The 15355-nt window shown below is 54.8% G+C and overlaps 1 protein-coding gene across 12 annotated transcripts in view; it reads right to left on the bottom strand.

Annotated features, from left to right (window-relative positions):
• Positions 1 to 541: 541 nt before the first annotated feature.
• Positions 542 to 15355, bottom strand: part of HM13 (histocompatibility minor 13) — a 41902-nt gene continuing 27088 nt past the window's right edge. For 4 of the 12 annotated variants that reach the window (XM_047744611.1, XM_047744612.1, XM_047744613.1 and 1 more), the window contains 7 exons: positions 14115 to 14198; positions 11075 to 11111; positions 9141 to 9243; positions 3767 to 3852; positions 1903 to 2049; positions 1116 to 1292; positions 542 to 997 (listed from right to left, as the gene is read on the bottom strand). In XM_047744611.1, the coding sequence (XP_047600567.1) occupies positions 895 to 997; positions 1116 to 1292; positions 1903 to 2049; positions 3767 to 3852; positions 9141 to 9243; positions 11075 to 11111; positions 14115 to 14198 (737 nt within the window). In that variant the 3' untranslated portion in view covers positions 542 to 894. Of the gene's footprint in view, positions 998 to 1115; positions 1293 to 1846; positions 2050 to 3766; positions 3853 to 9140; positions 9244 to 11074; positions 11112 to 14114; positions 14199 to 15355 lie in introns of those variants that run through there. The other 8 variants (XR_007129957.1, XR_007129959.1, XM_047744615.1 and 5 more) reach the window with 5 other exon arrangements.

Raw genomic sequence — 15355 nt, 5'->3', positions numbered from 1 at the left:
TGCCCATTTCTCTAGCTTTGCAGATACTGGTCCTCTTGCTGAATCAGGTCAGCTTTTTGGTATCCTCCCTTGTTGTCTTGACAGGGTAGGTGGGCGATACATGGAGCACCTAACAGCCTCACTGCACTCAAGTGTTGGGAAGAATGTGGTGAAGAAAACTAAACGGGGGGCGGGGGTGGTAATGAAGGAGGGCTCATGGGCCCCCTCTGCTGGCAGGAGGCATCCCTGGCGTGCTGAGCTAGCTAGGCACTAGGCGTGCATCCATGAAGATGGAAGGACCTGGAGGTCAGGGTCTCTCCCTGAGGTTTTGAGTTCCTAGTTCCCAGGAAGGGGCTTCCAGGGAAGTTTCTGAGTGGCAGGGTGAGAGCTAGTAAAGGCAAGATGCTGGATGCAGAGAACCCCTCCAGGGGCATAGTGGCCTACCTGAGCAATGGGATGACATTTTTCTTTAAGTGGGCTCCACACTGGGCATGGAGCTCAAGCCCCAACCATGGGGCTTGAACTCACAACCCTGAGATCAAGAGTTGGACACTTAACCGACTGAGCTACCCAGGGGATCCTGGGATGAATTTTTAATGTAAGGCAAAGTCAGTCCACAATACAAAAATCTAAAAATCAGACCCACTTTTCCCGCCTGGCATCTGGGAGGGTGGGGGAGTTGGGGCTTCTTTTGCCTGCAGGGGATGAGAAGGGGCAGAGGAGGGCCAGAGAAGGGGGATGAGGGAACCAGGCCGTGGGAGTCCCTGAAGGAGGGATCCTGTTGCCCCCACCCCTCTGCTGGAGCTGCCCAGCCTCCCACACCCTCGGCCTCCGGCGCCCTCTGCCCGCGCAGGCCTGTACTGGCCTGCCTCCGCCTGCCTGGCCTGGCCCTCAGAGGGTCAGGCCCCAGCTGTATCATTTCTCCTTCTTCTCCAGCCCCTTCGATGCCGAGGCCTCTGTTCCCTCTTTGGATCCCTCTGTCACTGCTGCTGCATCCTTAGGATTTGACTCCTCATAACTGACCAAAAAAACAAAACAATAAGAACAACACCTTTAGAGGAGGGGGAGAGCAGAACTTCCAGGCCCCACCTCCCCACCATCCCAGGAAAATCCCTGGGCACACAAGGAACACCAGCCTGGCATTCACGGCCCAGCATCTTCCAGGCTTGGCCCCGGCCCCACCGCATGCCCTTCTCAGACAGGTTGCTCTCCTTTTTCTGTGCCTGGTGGTGCCAAGAGGTAGTGGAGGGCAGCAGCAGATGGAGGAGAGGTTGGGCTTGGGTGGATTAACTTTAAGCTTCTTGGACCTTCCACTGGAGAGAGTGGAGAAAAAAATGGGGCAGCCAGGATGAGGCTATGGGAGGGGGGCTGCTTCCCAGGGTGCGTGGCAGGTGTCAAACAACTCAGCCCCAGGATGCAGGCAGGCAGGGGGCTGCTCTTCCGGGAAGTGGCAAGGTGCCACTCTCGAAGGCTGCCACCCTGGCTCAGGTCTTGCTATGGGCCCCATTTATTGAGCAACTGAGTTCACGCCAAGGACAGTACCTGTATCTCTTCCCCAGGTCAACCCCAGGAGGCAGGAATGTGCCCACTTAGATGAACAGAGAGAGGTTCTGGAAGAGGAAAGTGACCTGCCCAGGGTTTCTTATAGAGGCCAACAATAAGAGTATCTATTCCTGGATGATGAGGGCCGTTGCTGTCTGTTCTCTCACATGAAGCCCACACCACTGGCGAGGACAATGAGGTTCTAGAGCCCAGCTCCCGGCCCTGAGGCTGGGTATGGTGACTGCCTGGTGACAGTGGAGGACTTGTTGCCTGCCCCTGGCAATGCTCCCGGCCCCATCCACTGGAGCTGGGGTGTCTGCCCTACCTTGGGCCCCGGGGCAGTGGGGGGAAGCAGGCAGGTGGGCACCTGCCGGGCATTACATGGCGCTGGGATTCTGCGGGCGCCGGCGGCGAGGGCCAGCTAGCTTCTGCTGCATGGAGTCGGCCAGGCTGGCGGGGGAGCCCGAGACTGTGGGGAAGTGGGTGAGCCTCGGGGTGTGAGGCAGGATTTCCGCCGAGGACTCGTAGCTGTGTGAGAGACAGAGAGACAGAAAAAAAGAGATGGAGAGGAAAAGACCGGGGGGAAGGGAAGGGGACAGAGACTTCTCTTAGAAGGAGCAGGGAGCAGAGCTGTCTTATTTTTATCTTCCTCTGCATTTTCAGACTCAGTGGGAAAGCAGCTGGACTTAGTAGGTGTATAAAAAAAAGATGCATCCATACAAAGGGACACCATGCAGCTGTGCAAAAGAGCAAGGATGTTCGAGATGTGCAGGTGCTGCTGCAGAAACACCTCTGAGACCTGCTGTTTGTGTGAAAAATCCAGATGCAGAATGCTCCAAGGGTGCATCCATCCGTGCAGGAACGCGCACGCGTGCTGTGGTGTCTGTGAGACAGGGCTCTGGGGTGGCTGCGGCGCGAGGGGTTTTTCCCTCTCCTGGCCATGAAATTTTGAGCCATGTGAGTGTGTGAACGAAGTGAATAAAAAAAAAAAGAGAGCATCTCTCAAGGGTAAAGTAAAACAAAAGATAAGGTGGAGAATTAGGGAGAGAGCTGGAGAAAGAGAGAGACAACCCGCTCTTTCACTTTAACCTGAGAACCTCCTGGGGGCAGGGGCAGAGGGGCAGAGAGTGCCCACGTGGCAGAACAGTTGCGGAAAGCAAGCACTGAGCAGGTGCCCTCGCTCTGGGGGTTTAGAGCTTGACCCTATGTGGACACAACAGGACTGGGACTGATGGGGCCGGGGATGGTGACCCCAAGGCAGGGGTGTGGCTGAGAATGGACGAGCCAGAGGGTGAGGGTAGGTCCTGAGCTCAGGGATCAGATCCCATCCGTCCCCACATCTGCCCCCAAGTTCACCCCCCAGCCTGGCCTCAGAGTCCACAGGGCTTTGCCAGCCAGGAGATATGGGCAGGCAGCTTGGGAGCCTGGGGCTTCTAGGCAAGACAGGGAGGGCAGAGGCAGGTACGGAGGAGGGGTGAGTCACAGGTTCCCTTGCAGGCAGCCAGGTGCACAGATGGCCCTGGCAGGCACTCGAGGGACAACCTGGAGGCCAGGCAGGAGGCGCTGGGCGGAAGGCCCCGAGTGGGCAGCTTCAAGTGCAGTTGGGCAGCTATTTCTGGGTCCCTGGCAGGCAGCGTCAGTGGTGCTGGGGAGCAGACACCTGTTGGAGTCACGCAGGCCATGGGCTATGGGTGGGGCTGTGCACAGGGTGTAGCAGAAGTGCATATGGCCACGGGGAAGGGGTATGAGTGCAAGTGAGACACTCGCTGAGACAGCTATGGGTGAGAGCCATTGAGGCGGCTCGACAGGGACTGACACCTGATTTCCAATCTGGGGCACCTCCTACCATACTAGGATCCTCCCTATTACTCACATGGGAAAGCTGAGGCTGGGAAAGGGAAAGACTTGCCTGAAGTCACATGGTGTCACAGGCAGGCTGGGAACCTGGGGCTTCTGACAGTGGGGCAGCCTGGGGCGGGAGGGAACTACACCAGCCAGTCCCTTCCGAAGACCCAGCAGGCATCTGGATGTGGGGGCTGCCCTCCCCTGGCTCCCAGCCCCGCAGAAAGGTTCCTGCTGGTGCCACAGGCCAGGCACCCACGCGCTGGCAGAAAGGACAAGGGGTGGGGCCGGTGGCAGGAACAATGTTCCCCTGGAGACGTGTACAAGCAGCTCCGGCAGGCTCCACGAATTGCTTGCGAGTGCACCTGTGCCATGCAGGTGTCTGCCCCCCGCCCTGCCTTACCTGAACATCTCCGTCACTTCCCCCTTCGCCAGTGCCACCAGGACAGGAAAGCCAATGCAGGCGGGGACCAGGTACAAGAGGGCAGGCTGTGAGAGAACAGAGCTGGTGACCAACTGCTGGGTGGCACACCTGCTCAGGGCCATGACCATCATTCCAACCTTCTCCGGGGAATGACTGCTCAGGTTCCCAGAGCTAGTCAGTGGGTGCCTGGGCCTACACCTGGGGCTCCTGACCCCCTGAGCAGAGCTGCTCGTCCCTGGGAGGGAATGCAAGGAACCCCAAGAAAGTCAAGCATGCAGGGCTTTAAGGGTACCTAGGCGTCTGGCTGGCAGGATCTTAATGTCCTGGGACATCAGGTTCAGTCAAGCAACCTCCTGGGTCCACCCTACTCCCAGGGATTCTGCTTCCCTCATCTGGGGGTGGAAGTTAGCTCCAGGAGATGCTGTCAGATGCCGTTACAGTAAGACAACCTAGGCAGTCCGGCTCTAGAGCCTGTGCGGAGAGTCCTGTTGAAGCTGGGTTTAGAGGACAGGACGGAGAGCCTGCGGCGTATCTAGCCTGAGGTCAGCCTCCTGAGGAACATTTCAGTCCATCTCTACATCTCTTATGACCACCCTCCTTGTTCACACGAGGAAGGCTGATGCTTTGGGAGGATAGGGGACAGTGCAGACCTCAGATATCTAAATGGTCAACGGGGGACTGGACCTCAGGCATACTGGATTCTAAAGCTATTCCTTTCCCTGTAGCCCCTGAAAGTTGAACATTACTGTTCAACCCTCTGTGACCTCTAGTGCTCCCAGTGGCCTAAAGTCCCCCGTGAGATGTGACCCTGCTTCCTTCTCCAATATTACCTGACTGGCTCTACTCTGGCGAAAATGACCTTTTTTTAAAAAAGATTATTTATTGGGGCAACTGAGTGGTTCAGTGGGTTAAGCCTCTGCCTTCAGCTCAGGTCATGATCTCAGGGTCCTGGGATCAAGTCCCACATGGGGCTGTCTGCTTGGCGGGGAGCCTGCTTCCCCTCTCTCTCTGCCTGTCTCTCTGCCTACTTGTGATCTCTCTGTCAATTAAATAAAAATCTTAAAAAAAAAAAAAAAGATTATTTATTTATTTGACACATGGCCTGAGCTGAAGGCAGATGCTTAACCGACTGAGCCACCCAGGCACCCCACAATGACCTTGTTTTGGTCCTCCTTGTCACCTCTAGCCACAGGACCTCTGCACATGCAGTTTCTGCTGCTTGTGATGCTCTTCCCACTTCTGCCTAGACTCCTCCTCCTTCAGGCTTCTGCTTCCCTGCTACTTTTGTGGGGAAGCCCTCCCTGGCAGGGAGCCAGGCCCTCTTGTTGCCTACCCTCCAAGCCCCCTGCCATTCCCTGCAGCATTCTCTGGCAGTCCGGAGCGGGACATCGCTCTGCCATTACAGACATCAGTCTCTCTGCTGCTCGGCTGTCACCTTCATGAGGGCAGAGTCCATGACTGTCTTTGTCACTGCTCTGTTCCTGGCGTTCAGAAGAGGGCCTGGTAAGTACTAAGCAAATGGCTTCCTCATGGGTGCTCACGAAGTTAAGAGGGTGTTTTGGAGATGATTGGGGTAAGGGTGAGGAGACCCCACTCCTAAGGCAAGTGAGGTCAGAGAACAGGGCTCTAGAGCCCACCAAGGCTGACCTTCAGACCATTTCTTGGCACCTGCCATGTGTGGCCTGTGAGCCACACTACTTCATACATACTACCCTTGGAGCTAAAAACATAATCTGAGGCTTAGATAGGGATAAGGACTTGTCCAAGGTCACATGAGGTATGTAAAAGTGGCAGAGCTTCTCCCACTTATCGGGTATTTGCTATGAGTTAGGCTTTGCGTAGGTCAGGTTTTAGGCCTTTTGGATGGCAACAGAAATGACAATGACAAAAGTCTACACCAAAATATGTGAGAGGCAGCCAAAGGAGTACTCAGAGGGAGATTTATAACGTAACTCTAGGTGCATTTATTAGAAAATAAGACTTGAAATAATTTTAGATTTCAAGTTGAGAAGCCAGAAAAAGAGGGGCACGTGGGTGGCTCAGTTAAGCTTCAACCTTTGGCTCACATTCTGGATCCAAGCGTCCTGGGATCAAGCCCTGCATCAGGCTCCCTGCTCAGTGGGGAGCCTGCTCCTCCCTTTGGGTGTGGTCTCTCATCTCCCTCTCTCAAATAAATAAAATCTCAAAAAAAAAAAAAAAAAAAGGGAAAGAAAGAAAGAAAAAAGCCAGAAAAAGAATAAAACAACAAAAAGTAGAAAAAAATAATGACGGTAAAAGCCCAAATGGGGCGCCTGGGTGGCTCAGTTGGTTAAGTGACTGCCTTCGGCTCAGGTCATGATCCCAGGATCCTGGGATCAAGCCCCACACCAGGCTCCTTGCTAAGCAGGGAGTCTGCTTCTCCCTCTGCCACTCCCCCTGCTTGTGCTCCCTCTTTCGCTGTCTCTGTCAAATAAATAAATAAAATCTTAAAAAGAAAAAAAAGCCCAAATAGATGGAACAGAAAATAAAGCAAATATAAACTTATTAGGATTTAATTTCTCAAAAGGCCTCCTCACACCCACTTTGCAGACAATGAGACTGAGGATCAGAAGAGGGAACTCCTCACACAGTTGGCCAGGATGTGGCTTTAAGTACCTATCTGTCTCTAAGTCTTCATCAAGGCCAGGCCAGACAAAGTAGAGGGCTTCCATGGGAGGGGGGGTAGGGGAAAGGTGGTACAAGTTTAGCTTCCCCAAGGCCTTGAGAGCCAGGAGCCACTGAAGGGCTGCTGTGGGAGGTGGTGAGGTTGCTATTCTCAAGGCACCAGGGGCCTGCTCCAAGGTCAGTGCTAAGCAGAGGCTGGGATTACAGCTCCAGACAGCAAGCTGGGTGGTAGGGCTCTTGACATTCCACCCAGCGTCAGCTCTGCCGTGTGACCCCGACTAAACTGCTTCCCTCTCTGTACAATGAAGACACCCGATCATCTTGAAGGGCCTTTCTAGGAGGCTGCCAGACCCCTGGCCTGGAGTGGGATTTAAAAAAAAAAATTTATTTGAGAGAGAGTGAGAGAGAGCGCATGTGAGCACAAGCGCATGGAGGGGCAGAAGGAGAGGGAGAAAGTCTTAAGCAGACTCCACACTGAGCATGGAACCTGATGCCAAGGCTCGATCTCAGCACCCTAAGATCACGACCTGAGACAAAACCAAGAGTAGGACGCTTAACTGACTGTGCCTCCCAGGCACACCTGGAGTAGGTTTGTTTGTTTGTTTGTTTTTTAAAGATTTTATTTATTTATTTGACAGACAGAGATCACAAGTAGGCAGAGAGGCAGGCAGAGAGAGAGGGGGAAGCAGGCTCCCTGCTGAGCAGAGAGCCCGATGCAGGGCTCGATCCCAGGACCCTGGGACCATGACCTGAGCCGAAGGCAGAGACTTTAAACCACTGAGCCATCTAGGCGCCCCTGGAGTAGGTTTTTGGATAGAGGCAACAAGGGCTGAAGACATGGGCAGTGGTGACTCCCACCTAGGGCATTGCTGGCATTGGGACTGCCTGTGTCTTAGAAAGGAAGAGGGTCCTCAAGAAACAGGTCCCCCTGTGTCCTGGATCCTCTTTCCAAGATTTCCAGGGAGATGCCGAGGTGGATGATGGGACAATGGCTAGGCTGCTGCTGGGGAGTAGCACAGGCCTGGGGCCAGGGTTAGGAGTCCAGGGCTCCAGCTGGGGCCTAGCTCGACTTGCTGCGTGACCCAGGAAGTCTCGTGTTCTCTCTGGGCTACAGCATCCCCACACAGAGGACCTCTCCAGCCACTGCGGGAGTGCCCAATGGGGTCCTCAGAGTCTAACCAGGCAGAAGGCAAGGCTGCCACCTGGTGGCCACAGGGAGAATGGCGCTCAGATTGGAACAGATGGGCCTGGGAGCAAGAGACTTCCCAGAGGCCTCTAAGCTAGTCCCCCAAGCCAGGTCCAATAACTCGGTGACCTCCTTGTTGAGTGTCACTCTTGGCTGACACAGCTCCCCAGGCTATTTGGAGTAGAAATGAATGAGAGGTGGTTTCTCACTGAGTCTTGGTTTCTCCACCTATAGGCTAGGGGGGACCCTGGACCTTGGACCTTCTGTAGAATGAGAGAATACTACTATTTACTTCATAAGTATCACGGATACTATAGAGAGTAAGTGAGTTAATGAGCAAAAGAGTTTAGCATAGTGCCTGCCACACAGTAACTGCTCAACGAACAGCTACTGTGATGAATTCAAAGGTGGTTTCTCAGTGGCTGGTGGCCCTGGGAAGAGGGAGACCAGAGGGAGTGGAGGATGGAAGGGACAGTGCCAACAATGACAGCGAATACCACCTGGGCCAGGCAAAATTCTGAGCACTCTCCTTATACTAACTCATTACATCCTAAAAAAGCCCCAAGCTGGCTACTATTACTATCCCAATTAAAAAAAATTAATCACCGAGGGAAATCAAGCCTAACTTCAGCAAGCTGCCCAGAGCCCTGCAGTGAACAGACGGAGGAGTGTGGACTTCCTCCCACCTGTGTCCCTTCAGCCCTCACTCCACCCGGCCTTTCCCACTGCCAGGGGTCCAGAGCCTGGGTTTGGATGCCACGTGACACAGGTTTGGATACTGGCTCTACCACGCGCTGGCCGCGTGGTACATAACCTTCATCTACTCATGAGGGCCCCCGTGAAGAACTCGGCAGAGCCCGGCACATGGGATGTGCTCTGATTTCCAGTCGACAGTAATCCTGGTCGACTGGATTGTTGGCTGTCGCCTCTCAGTATTACCCTCTTCGGGCCACAATGACCACTCTCAGCCTTTATCCACTCTGATTCACTCTACGGCAGCTCACTACCCAATGTGCTGGGAGGAGGGCGCAGAGGCTGGCCTGCCTGGGGAATCAGAGGAGAGGGCCCCTGACACCTTATCACTCAACTGGTAAGGTGGGTACTGGGCCGGAACACCCAACATCCACCCCAATACTGTTACGTCTGCCCCACTACGGAGGTGCAGAAGCCAGAGCCCCTCTTTCCTAGACTCCTTGTGGTGGGAGCCACAGGACACCGATCTGGCCCATGAGATGAGAGGGTTCTGGGAAAGGTTCTGCCTTCCTGATGAAGGCAACAAGCATGGCTGGTATCTGTGCTCCTCCCCCTTGCCACTCACATGCCTGTGCTACCTGGAGCAGCTACTGGCATCCTGTGATGGCCTCAGGTGAAAGGCTAAGGGTCACAACGTGCCCCCGCTGATACCGCTGGGGAGCACCTACCCCTGGACTGCTTGTGCATGTCACAACAAACAAGCCCTATGTACGGAAGTCCCTGCTAGCATTCGCCACGCATCCCCCTGGCATGTAGTACAGCCCCGCTCACCTGGGCATGCTTGAAGATGTGCATGATGAAGATGGTGAGGCCCAGGCCGAAGATGTAGGCTGCAAAGCTGGTGTAGAAGTAGGTGTGGGTGTTCTTCTTTAAGCTTCAGGAAGGTGTGGGGAGAAAGAGGAGGAGGGTTAGTTGCAGGCATGGGAGGAGCGCCATCTCTTCGGAAGGGGGAGCTGGGGAAGACCCTGGAGGTGTGCGATGGCTGAAAGGCTGGCACTGGGCATGCATCCCGGGACTGTCCCAGCTATAGGTCTTTGGACAAGTCACTTTCCTTCCTTAGGCCTCCATTTATTCATCTGCAAAATGGGAAAACCGTGATCTATCCGCTCAGTGACTGTGAATATCAAGGGCCATAACCTAAAACAGTGGCTTTAAGACCTTAGCTAGCATACAAATAACCTACAGAGCTGACAAAAAACCCCCCAAAACAAAAAATTCCAGATCCAGTTACCCAGGGAGTCTGACTGACTAGGTCTGGGGCAAAGTCCAGGAATCTACATTTTGAGAAACCACCGCGGTGAAGCTACGAGTCACGCTTTGGGTGACCCTGATGCAGAAGCTGCACCGCTGACTTCCTCCTTCCCAGAGCAGTGGCCATAACAGATCAGGGAACCTGTCGCACATGCTAAGTAGCTGCTGACGGCGTGGATAAAGTGCGGGGGGCTTCTGGGAGGCGAGCCATCTGAGAGCAGCCTCAGGACCGCATCACACTGATGTTACCGGACTCCCCTTCACCTCAGCTCTGTGACTTCTGCGTGTCCCCGCCCCCCACCTCCGACCCCAGCTGCCGCTGAGCCCGGAGCTGCGGGCGCACTGGGAGTTCTACTGCCGTGGAGCCTGGGGTGAAACCGACCACAGTGGGCATGCGGCACAGATTCCAGAACTAGCTCGGGAAGGCTGGCCAATCCTGCCCATCCAGACTAGGAATGAGGTTCTGCTTCTGAGGGTGCTGGCAGCCAAACGTGACTTTGTGTCGCTAGCCAGTGGCCCAGGGACGCTCATGGGTTCTCTTTGCGTCACCTCTGCACAGCCAGAAGTACAGCTGGCTGGCACAGACGTGCCTTATTTACTGATTGGCCAGGTCCCTCCCAAAGGCTAAGCCCGTGGACGTAAGCAGAGGCAAGTTTCACAGACAAACCCGATTTCAGAGACACTGGTACAGTTTCTTGTTACCACTGTCAACACTATTACTGCTTTTGCAATTATGAGGCACAAGGAGATTAAGAATAAAGTTCACAAACCACCTTGAAATTCAGTGCACATAACTGTGAACCTTCCACTGGGAAGACCGCGCCACCTACTGGTGGCACGCCCAACTGCATTAACAGTGCAACCTTTCCTGTTGGAAGTGGTGACTCGAGTTGGCCCCCTTACTGCTCCGTGCTCAGTTTCCACAGTGGACTCCAAAAAAAATCTGAGTGAGGGGAGCACGCAGGGAGCAGCCAGAGAAGCTGGGACACAGTGACCTGAGCCTGGGCTGATAATGCATGATGACGACTAGACTACAGCTGGGTCTCCCTGTGGCCCTGTGCTCAGGGCTCCCTCCAGGTTTTCCTGGTAATGCCAAGGTCTGAGCTCTTGTTTACCACAAAAGTTAAGAATGAGAAACCTTAGCCCAGAAAGGTCAGATCACTTGCCAAGGTCACACAGTGAGAAAGCACTGTGAGTACCACTAGGACCTTCTGGGTTTAAATCCATTGGGAATATGATCCTTTTTTTCTTTTTGGCCACAGGGTCTTTGAACACTCAGTACGTCAAAGTGCAGATAAATCAGAATCGCACCGGCCACTGCGGCGGCAGAAGGTCTGATCAGAGGTCACCTCTTCTAGGCTCCTGAAAGCCACCAAGGAACCCCTGGGGTACCCTGCCCAGGGAAGACCCCCCCACTCATGGAGCTTGAGGGCTAGAGTTTCCAAGTAGCTTACCTGATGTCAAACCGTAGCAGCAAGGCAATGAAGATCCCTGCGGGCAGAGAGCCAGGGTTAGTGGCAGGGAAGTCAGCACCTTGGGAAGGCCTGGGAATGGAGTCTCTCGCCTGGGATGGGGAGGAGTGGGGAGGAGTGGGGTAGTGAACGAACACTCAACCTGGTGTTCCCAGTCATGGAGAAGTCACTGGGGCCAACACTGCTGACCGCCAGCAGAAATCCTGTCTACCATCAGGCCTCCTCAGAACAATAAGAAGGTCCCAGGAGTTAGCTTTGGTCTGGGACTACACTGACCTCATAGCACCCTACTATGTCACACTGGGCCCATCTACCCAAATGTTTATGGAGGCCTTCTAAGTACCAGGCCCTGGAGACAACAGGAAGCAAAATCACTGCACCCACAGAACTCAACCAACGTGACAGGAGGTGGACATGGCGATCCAACAGGAACAAAACTCACTCTGAGATCCTAACTGTGAAAGGGTGCTTTCTATGTCATGGGTAGGTATATCTGGGGATATGCCAGGCGAGGGGACGTGGGGGGGAAGAGGAAGAAGGGCTTCTTTAAGGAAGTGACGCTTGCCAGGGAGAGGGAACAGCACATGCAAAGGTCCTGAGGGAAGAGGGGTTAGGGTGTGGCATGGGTCAAAGAGCCAGGAAGGAGATGCAGGGGATGGACCAGCCAAGTGGGGCCGTGGGGCACAAGGAGGAAATGGGTTTCTTCCCTGAGTGAGGGAACACATGGAAGAATTCCGAGCAGGAGAACAACCTAAACAGATTCTGGGAACAGGCCTCGTGGCAACTGCTTAGTTGGAGGGCGGAGGAGGGGCAAACAGACCATCAGGAGGCTCTGCGGGAGGGCGGAGGAAGATGACTCATTCTGCCCACCCACTGCACCCCTACTGGCACTTCCAACCCCAGCCCAGACACCCCAAAAGCCCAAGACTCTCCAAGACACAGCCGGCCGGGCCAGCCTGTCTGCTACTCACATACGACGACCGTCTGTGTCTGTCTCCCTGCTGGTCTCAGGGCTCAGACAGGGCAAGGGCTGAGCTGATCAGAAGTACTGACTGGCAGTGTAGGACTTCCTTTATTTTATCATTTATTTATTTTGAAAGATTCTATCCCTAAGCAAGCTGTATACCCGATGTGGAGCTCGAAACTACAACCGCGAGATCAAGAGTTGCATGCTCCACTGAGCCAGCCCGGCGCCTCAGCAGATGACTGATGGTCAGTCGGGAAGTGAGGGAGTCTCCCCCAGAGACCTGGGGACTGTGTGTGAGGAGGGAGTGGGTGGCTGGAGAGGGAAGACAAATGCCATCTTTCTGGAAACAAAGCTGGGGCTCAGCATCCCCCTGGCGGACGAATTCTACAACTGGTCTCCAACTCAGAGCCTTTACCGCCTGTCAGGCACCTGGTCCTCACAGCAGCGCTCTGTGGCAGCCCATTCTTTGAGGGGTGCCACTGGGGTGCTGCGAGGGTGCAGTCGACTTTCAGCTACTGAAATCACTGGAAGACTTAGATACGTAGGTACACGCAGGGGTGTCCTATGCACACCCCAAGTCCAGAACCATGACCACCCAGGATACTGGGGAAGCTGAGGGGGTGCCTGGCGCAGCCCACGCCCTGCACAGTGAGCTGGCTGCTTTCCAGGACTCGACTTCTTCTGCCTGACGGAGCTGCGCTCCCCCTGCCCCGGCCTCACAGCCCTGCGAGTTAGTTATGGAGAGTCTTGGGTTCAAGACCATCTCCCCACATGCCCAGGAACTTGAGCAAGTCTTTTTGAGCCTCAGTTAGCTCATCTGTAAAAGGGAAATACCTTTACCTCACTGGGCTTCGAGGAAGCAGCAAATCAACAATGTAGGAGAGGCAGCTGGCCCGGGGTGGGCGCCCAGCAGGTGCCCGAGAGCCACGGCAGCTGCGGCGACCACCTGCCTGCTGCTGCCATTGCTGTTACGGGCCATTCCTGACAGGGGAGGCTTTTTCTGCAGATGGGTGACCTGGGCTGGGGCCTTGCTAGTGCATGAAGCTATGAAAGTCCCTTTACTTCTGGGCCTCAGTTTCCTCGCTGGTAAGAGATCACCTCTCCTTACGGCCACACAACACCAAAGTGTCGCAAGGGAAGTGGCTGTGCCATCATCCCAGAATATTAGAACTGCCATTGTTTCTTAGAGTGAAACATAGGTTGGCTTTTCATTTGCTCTGCACTTTCTTCTTTTAAGCAAGCACCAGGGGTGCTTCTCATCCTTGGACTCTGAGCCTCTGGACTACAGGAACAAGTGTGCCCTTTGGATACCTGCCACCAGGCCCGGATCTGCAGAGACACACATCCTGGATCAGCACGGCAGTGGCCCGCAGAGCAGCAGCTCGGCTTTGCCCCGAGACTTTGGGCTGGCAGCTGAGGCTGCCCCAGGGTCAGGCCAGGTTGTGGGTCTCCAGGGCTGTGTGCCCGGAGCCCAGGTGCACCGACGAGCACCCACATGTGGACGGCTCTGCGGTCTGCTCCCGTGGACAAGCCCTTTGCCGAGAGGACAGGAGTGCCCGTTCGTGGTGCCCCGCGTCCGTGCACGCAGGCACGCTGTCCCTGGGACCAGGGGGAGGAGGACCCTGGGGACGGTGGCAGTCCCAGCGGATAGGTCCTACTCGGAAACACTGGCAAGGGGAGGCACGTGCGTGAAGGCTCATGAGATGTGCTTCTCACAGAATGTACTTCAGTCTGTCACAGTAAGTGTGAGTAAGGACGGGAGTAAGGACTATGCAGTCAGACCAGAAGCTCTGTGAAGAGAGTCTTGCTCACTGCTGTCCTCCCATGCCCCTGCCACCCCCCCCCCCACCCCAGCTGCCCGGCTCAGCACCTGGCATGTGACTGGTGCTCGACCATGGGCTGACACGGGGCTGGGTGTCTGGAATCTCCTTCGCTTCCCCACTCCCAGTGGTGATGCTGCATCGCAGTACTCCTCCTCTTCCTCCCCTCCCTACGCCCTCCTCCTCTCAGGTCCTTCCAGCACTCGCACTGGGGCACCCACCCCGGCCCGCTCACCCGGAATGACGATATCTCCGAGTCCCAGCATGGCAAAGTTGTCCGCTTCGAGGCCCTTCTCCAGCAGGTCCTGGGGAAACACCACTGTGGGGGGAGGCAGGGATGCGAGGAACTGGTGAGAGGAGAATTCAGACAGTCTATCCCCCCACCTCTGTTGCATGAAACGCACACACCTGCATTTAAAGATGGGCGAGCATGGAGGCAAGAGGACGGGGACAGGCTGAAGGGCAAAGTCTCCACCTGGAACCACAGTAGGTTAGAGGGGGACGAATCTAGGGTTACCTAGATCAAATGCTGCCTGCCTTAATGGCACTAGGACTCACACAACACACCACTCCAGTGCTCTTTGGTAGCTATGGGAGCCTCTGGTGATGTGGGATTGACTCTAAAGCCACACGGATGAAAGAGACCAAAAAGCCCACACAGTGCTGACATCTACTTGGCTTTCCATCTCACTCCGGCGAGGGTGGGGACAGGTGGTGGCCTTGCTCTGCGGCAAAGGGATGGATGGATGGATAGAGATGCCTCCTCTGTGCCCGGTTAATGGCAAGAGGTGGTGGAACTGGATCTCATCCATAGCGCCTTGCTGTTTTTTCTTTTTTTCTTTTTTTTTTTTAAAGATTTTATTTATTTATTTGACAGAGAGAGATCACAAGTAGACAGAGAGGCAGGCAGAGAGACGGAGGGAAGCAGGCTCCCTGCCGAGCAGAGAGCCCGATGTGGGACTCGATCCCAGGACCCTGAGATCATGACCCGAGCCGAAGGCAGCGGCTTAAACCACTGAGCCACCCAGGCGCCCCTGTTTTTTCTTTTTTTTTTTTTTAACTTTTTTTTTTTTTTAAGATTTTATTTATTTATTTGACAGACAGAGATTACAAGTAGGCAGAGAGGCAGGCAGAGAGAGAGGAGGAAGCAGGCTCCCTGCTGAGCAAAGAGCCCGATGTGGGGCTCGATCCCAGGACCCTGGAATCATGACCTGAGCTGAAGGCAGAGGCTTTAACCCACTGAGCCACCCAGGCGCCCCTGTTTTTTCTTTTTAATATTTATTTGAGAAAGAGAGCTAGAGAACACAAGGGAGAGCAGGGAGGTGGAGCCGTCCAGGCGCCCCTCCATAGCACCTGTGAGTAGAAGAGCACTTAGGTGCGGGCTCCAAGGTGAGACTGCATGGGTCTGAATCTTGGCTCTGCTCTGTGACTTTGCACAGGTTACTTAGCTGCTCTGTGCCTCAGTTTTCTTACCTG

This window comes from Lutra lutra, chromosome 9 (genome assembly GCF_902655055.1).
Source record: "Lutra lutra chromosome 9, mLutLut1.2, whole genome shotgun sequence".
Lineage (NCBI taxonomy): Eukaryota > Metazoa > Chordata > Mammalia > Carnivora > Mustelidae > Lutra > Lutra lutra.
The sequence above is the reverse complement of the archived record's forward strand: the minus strand, read 5'-3'. Positions and strand labels throughout refer to the sequence as shown.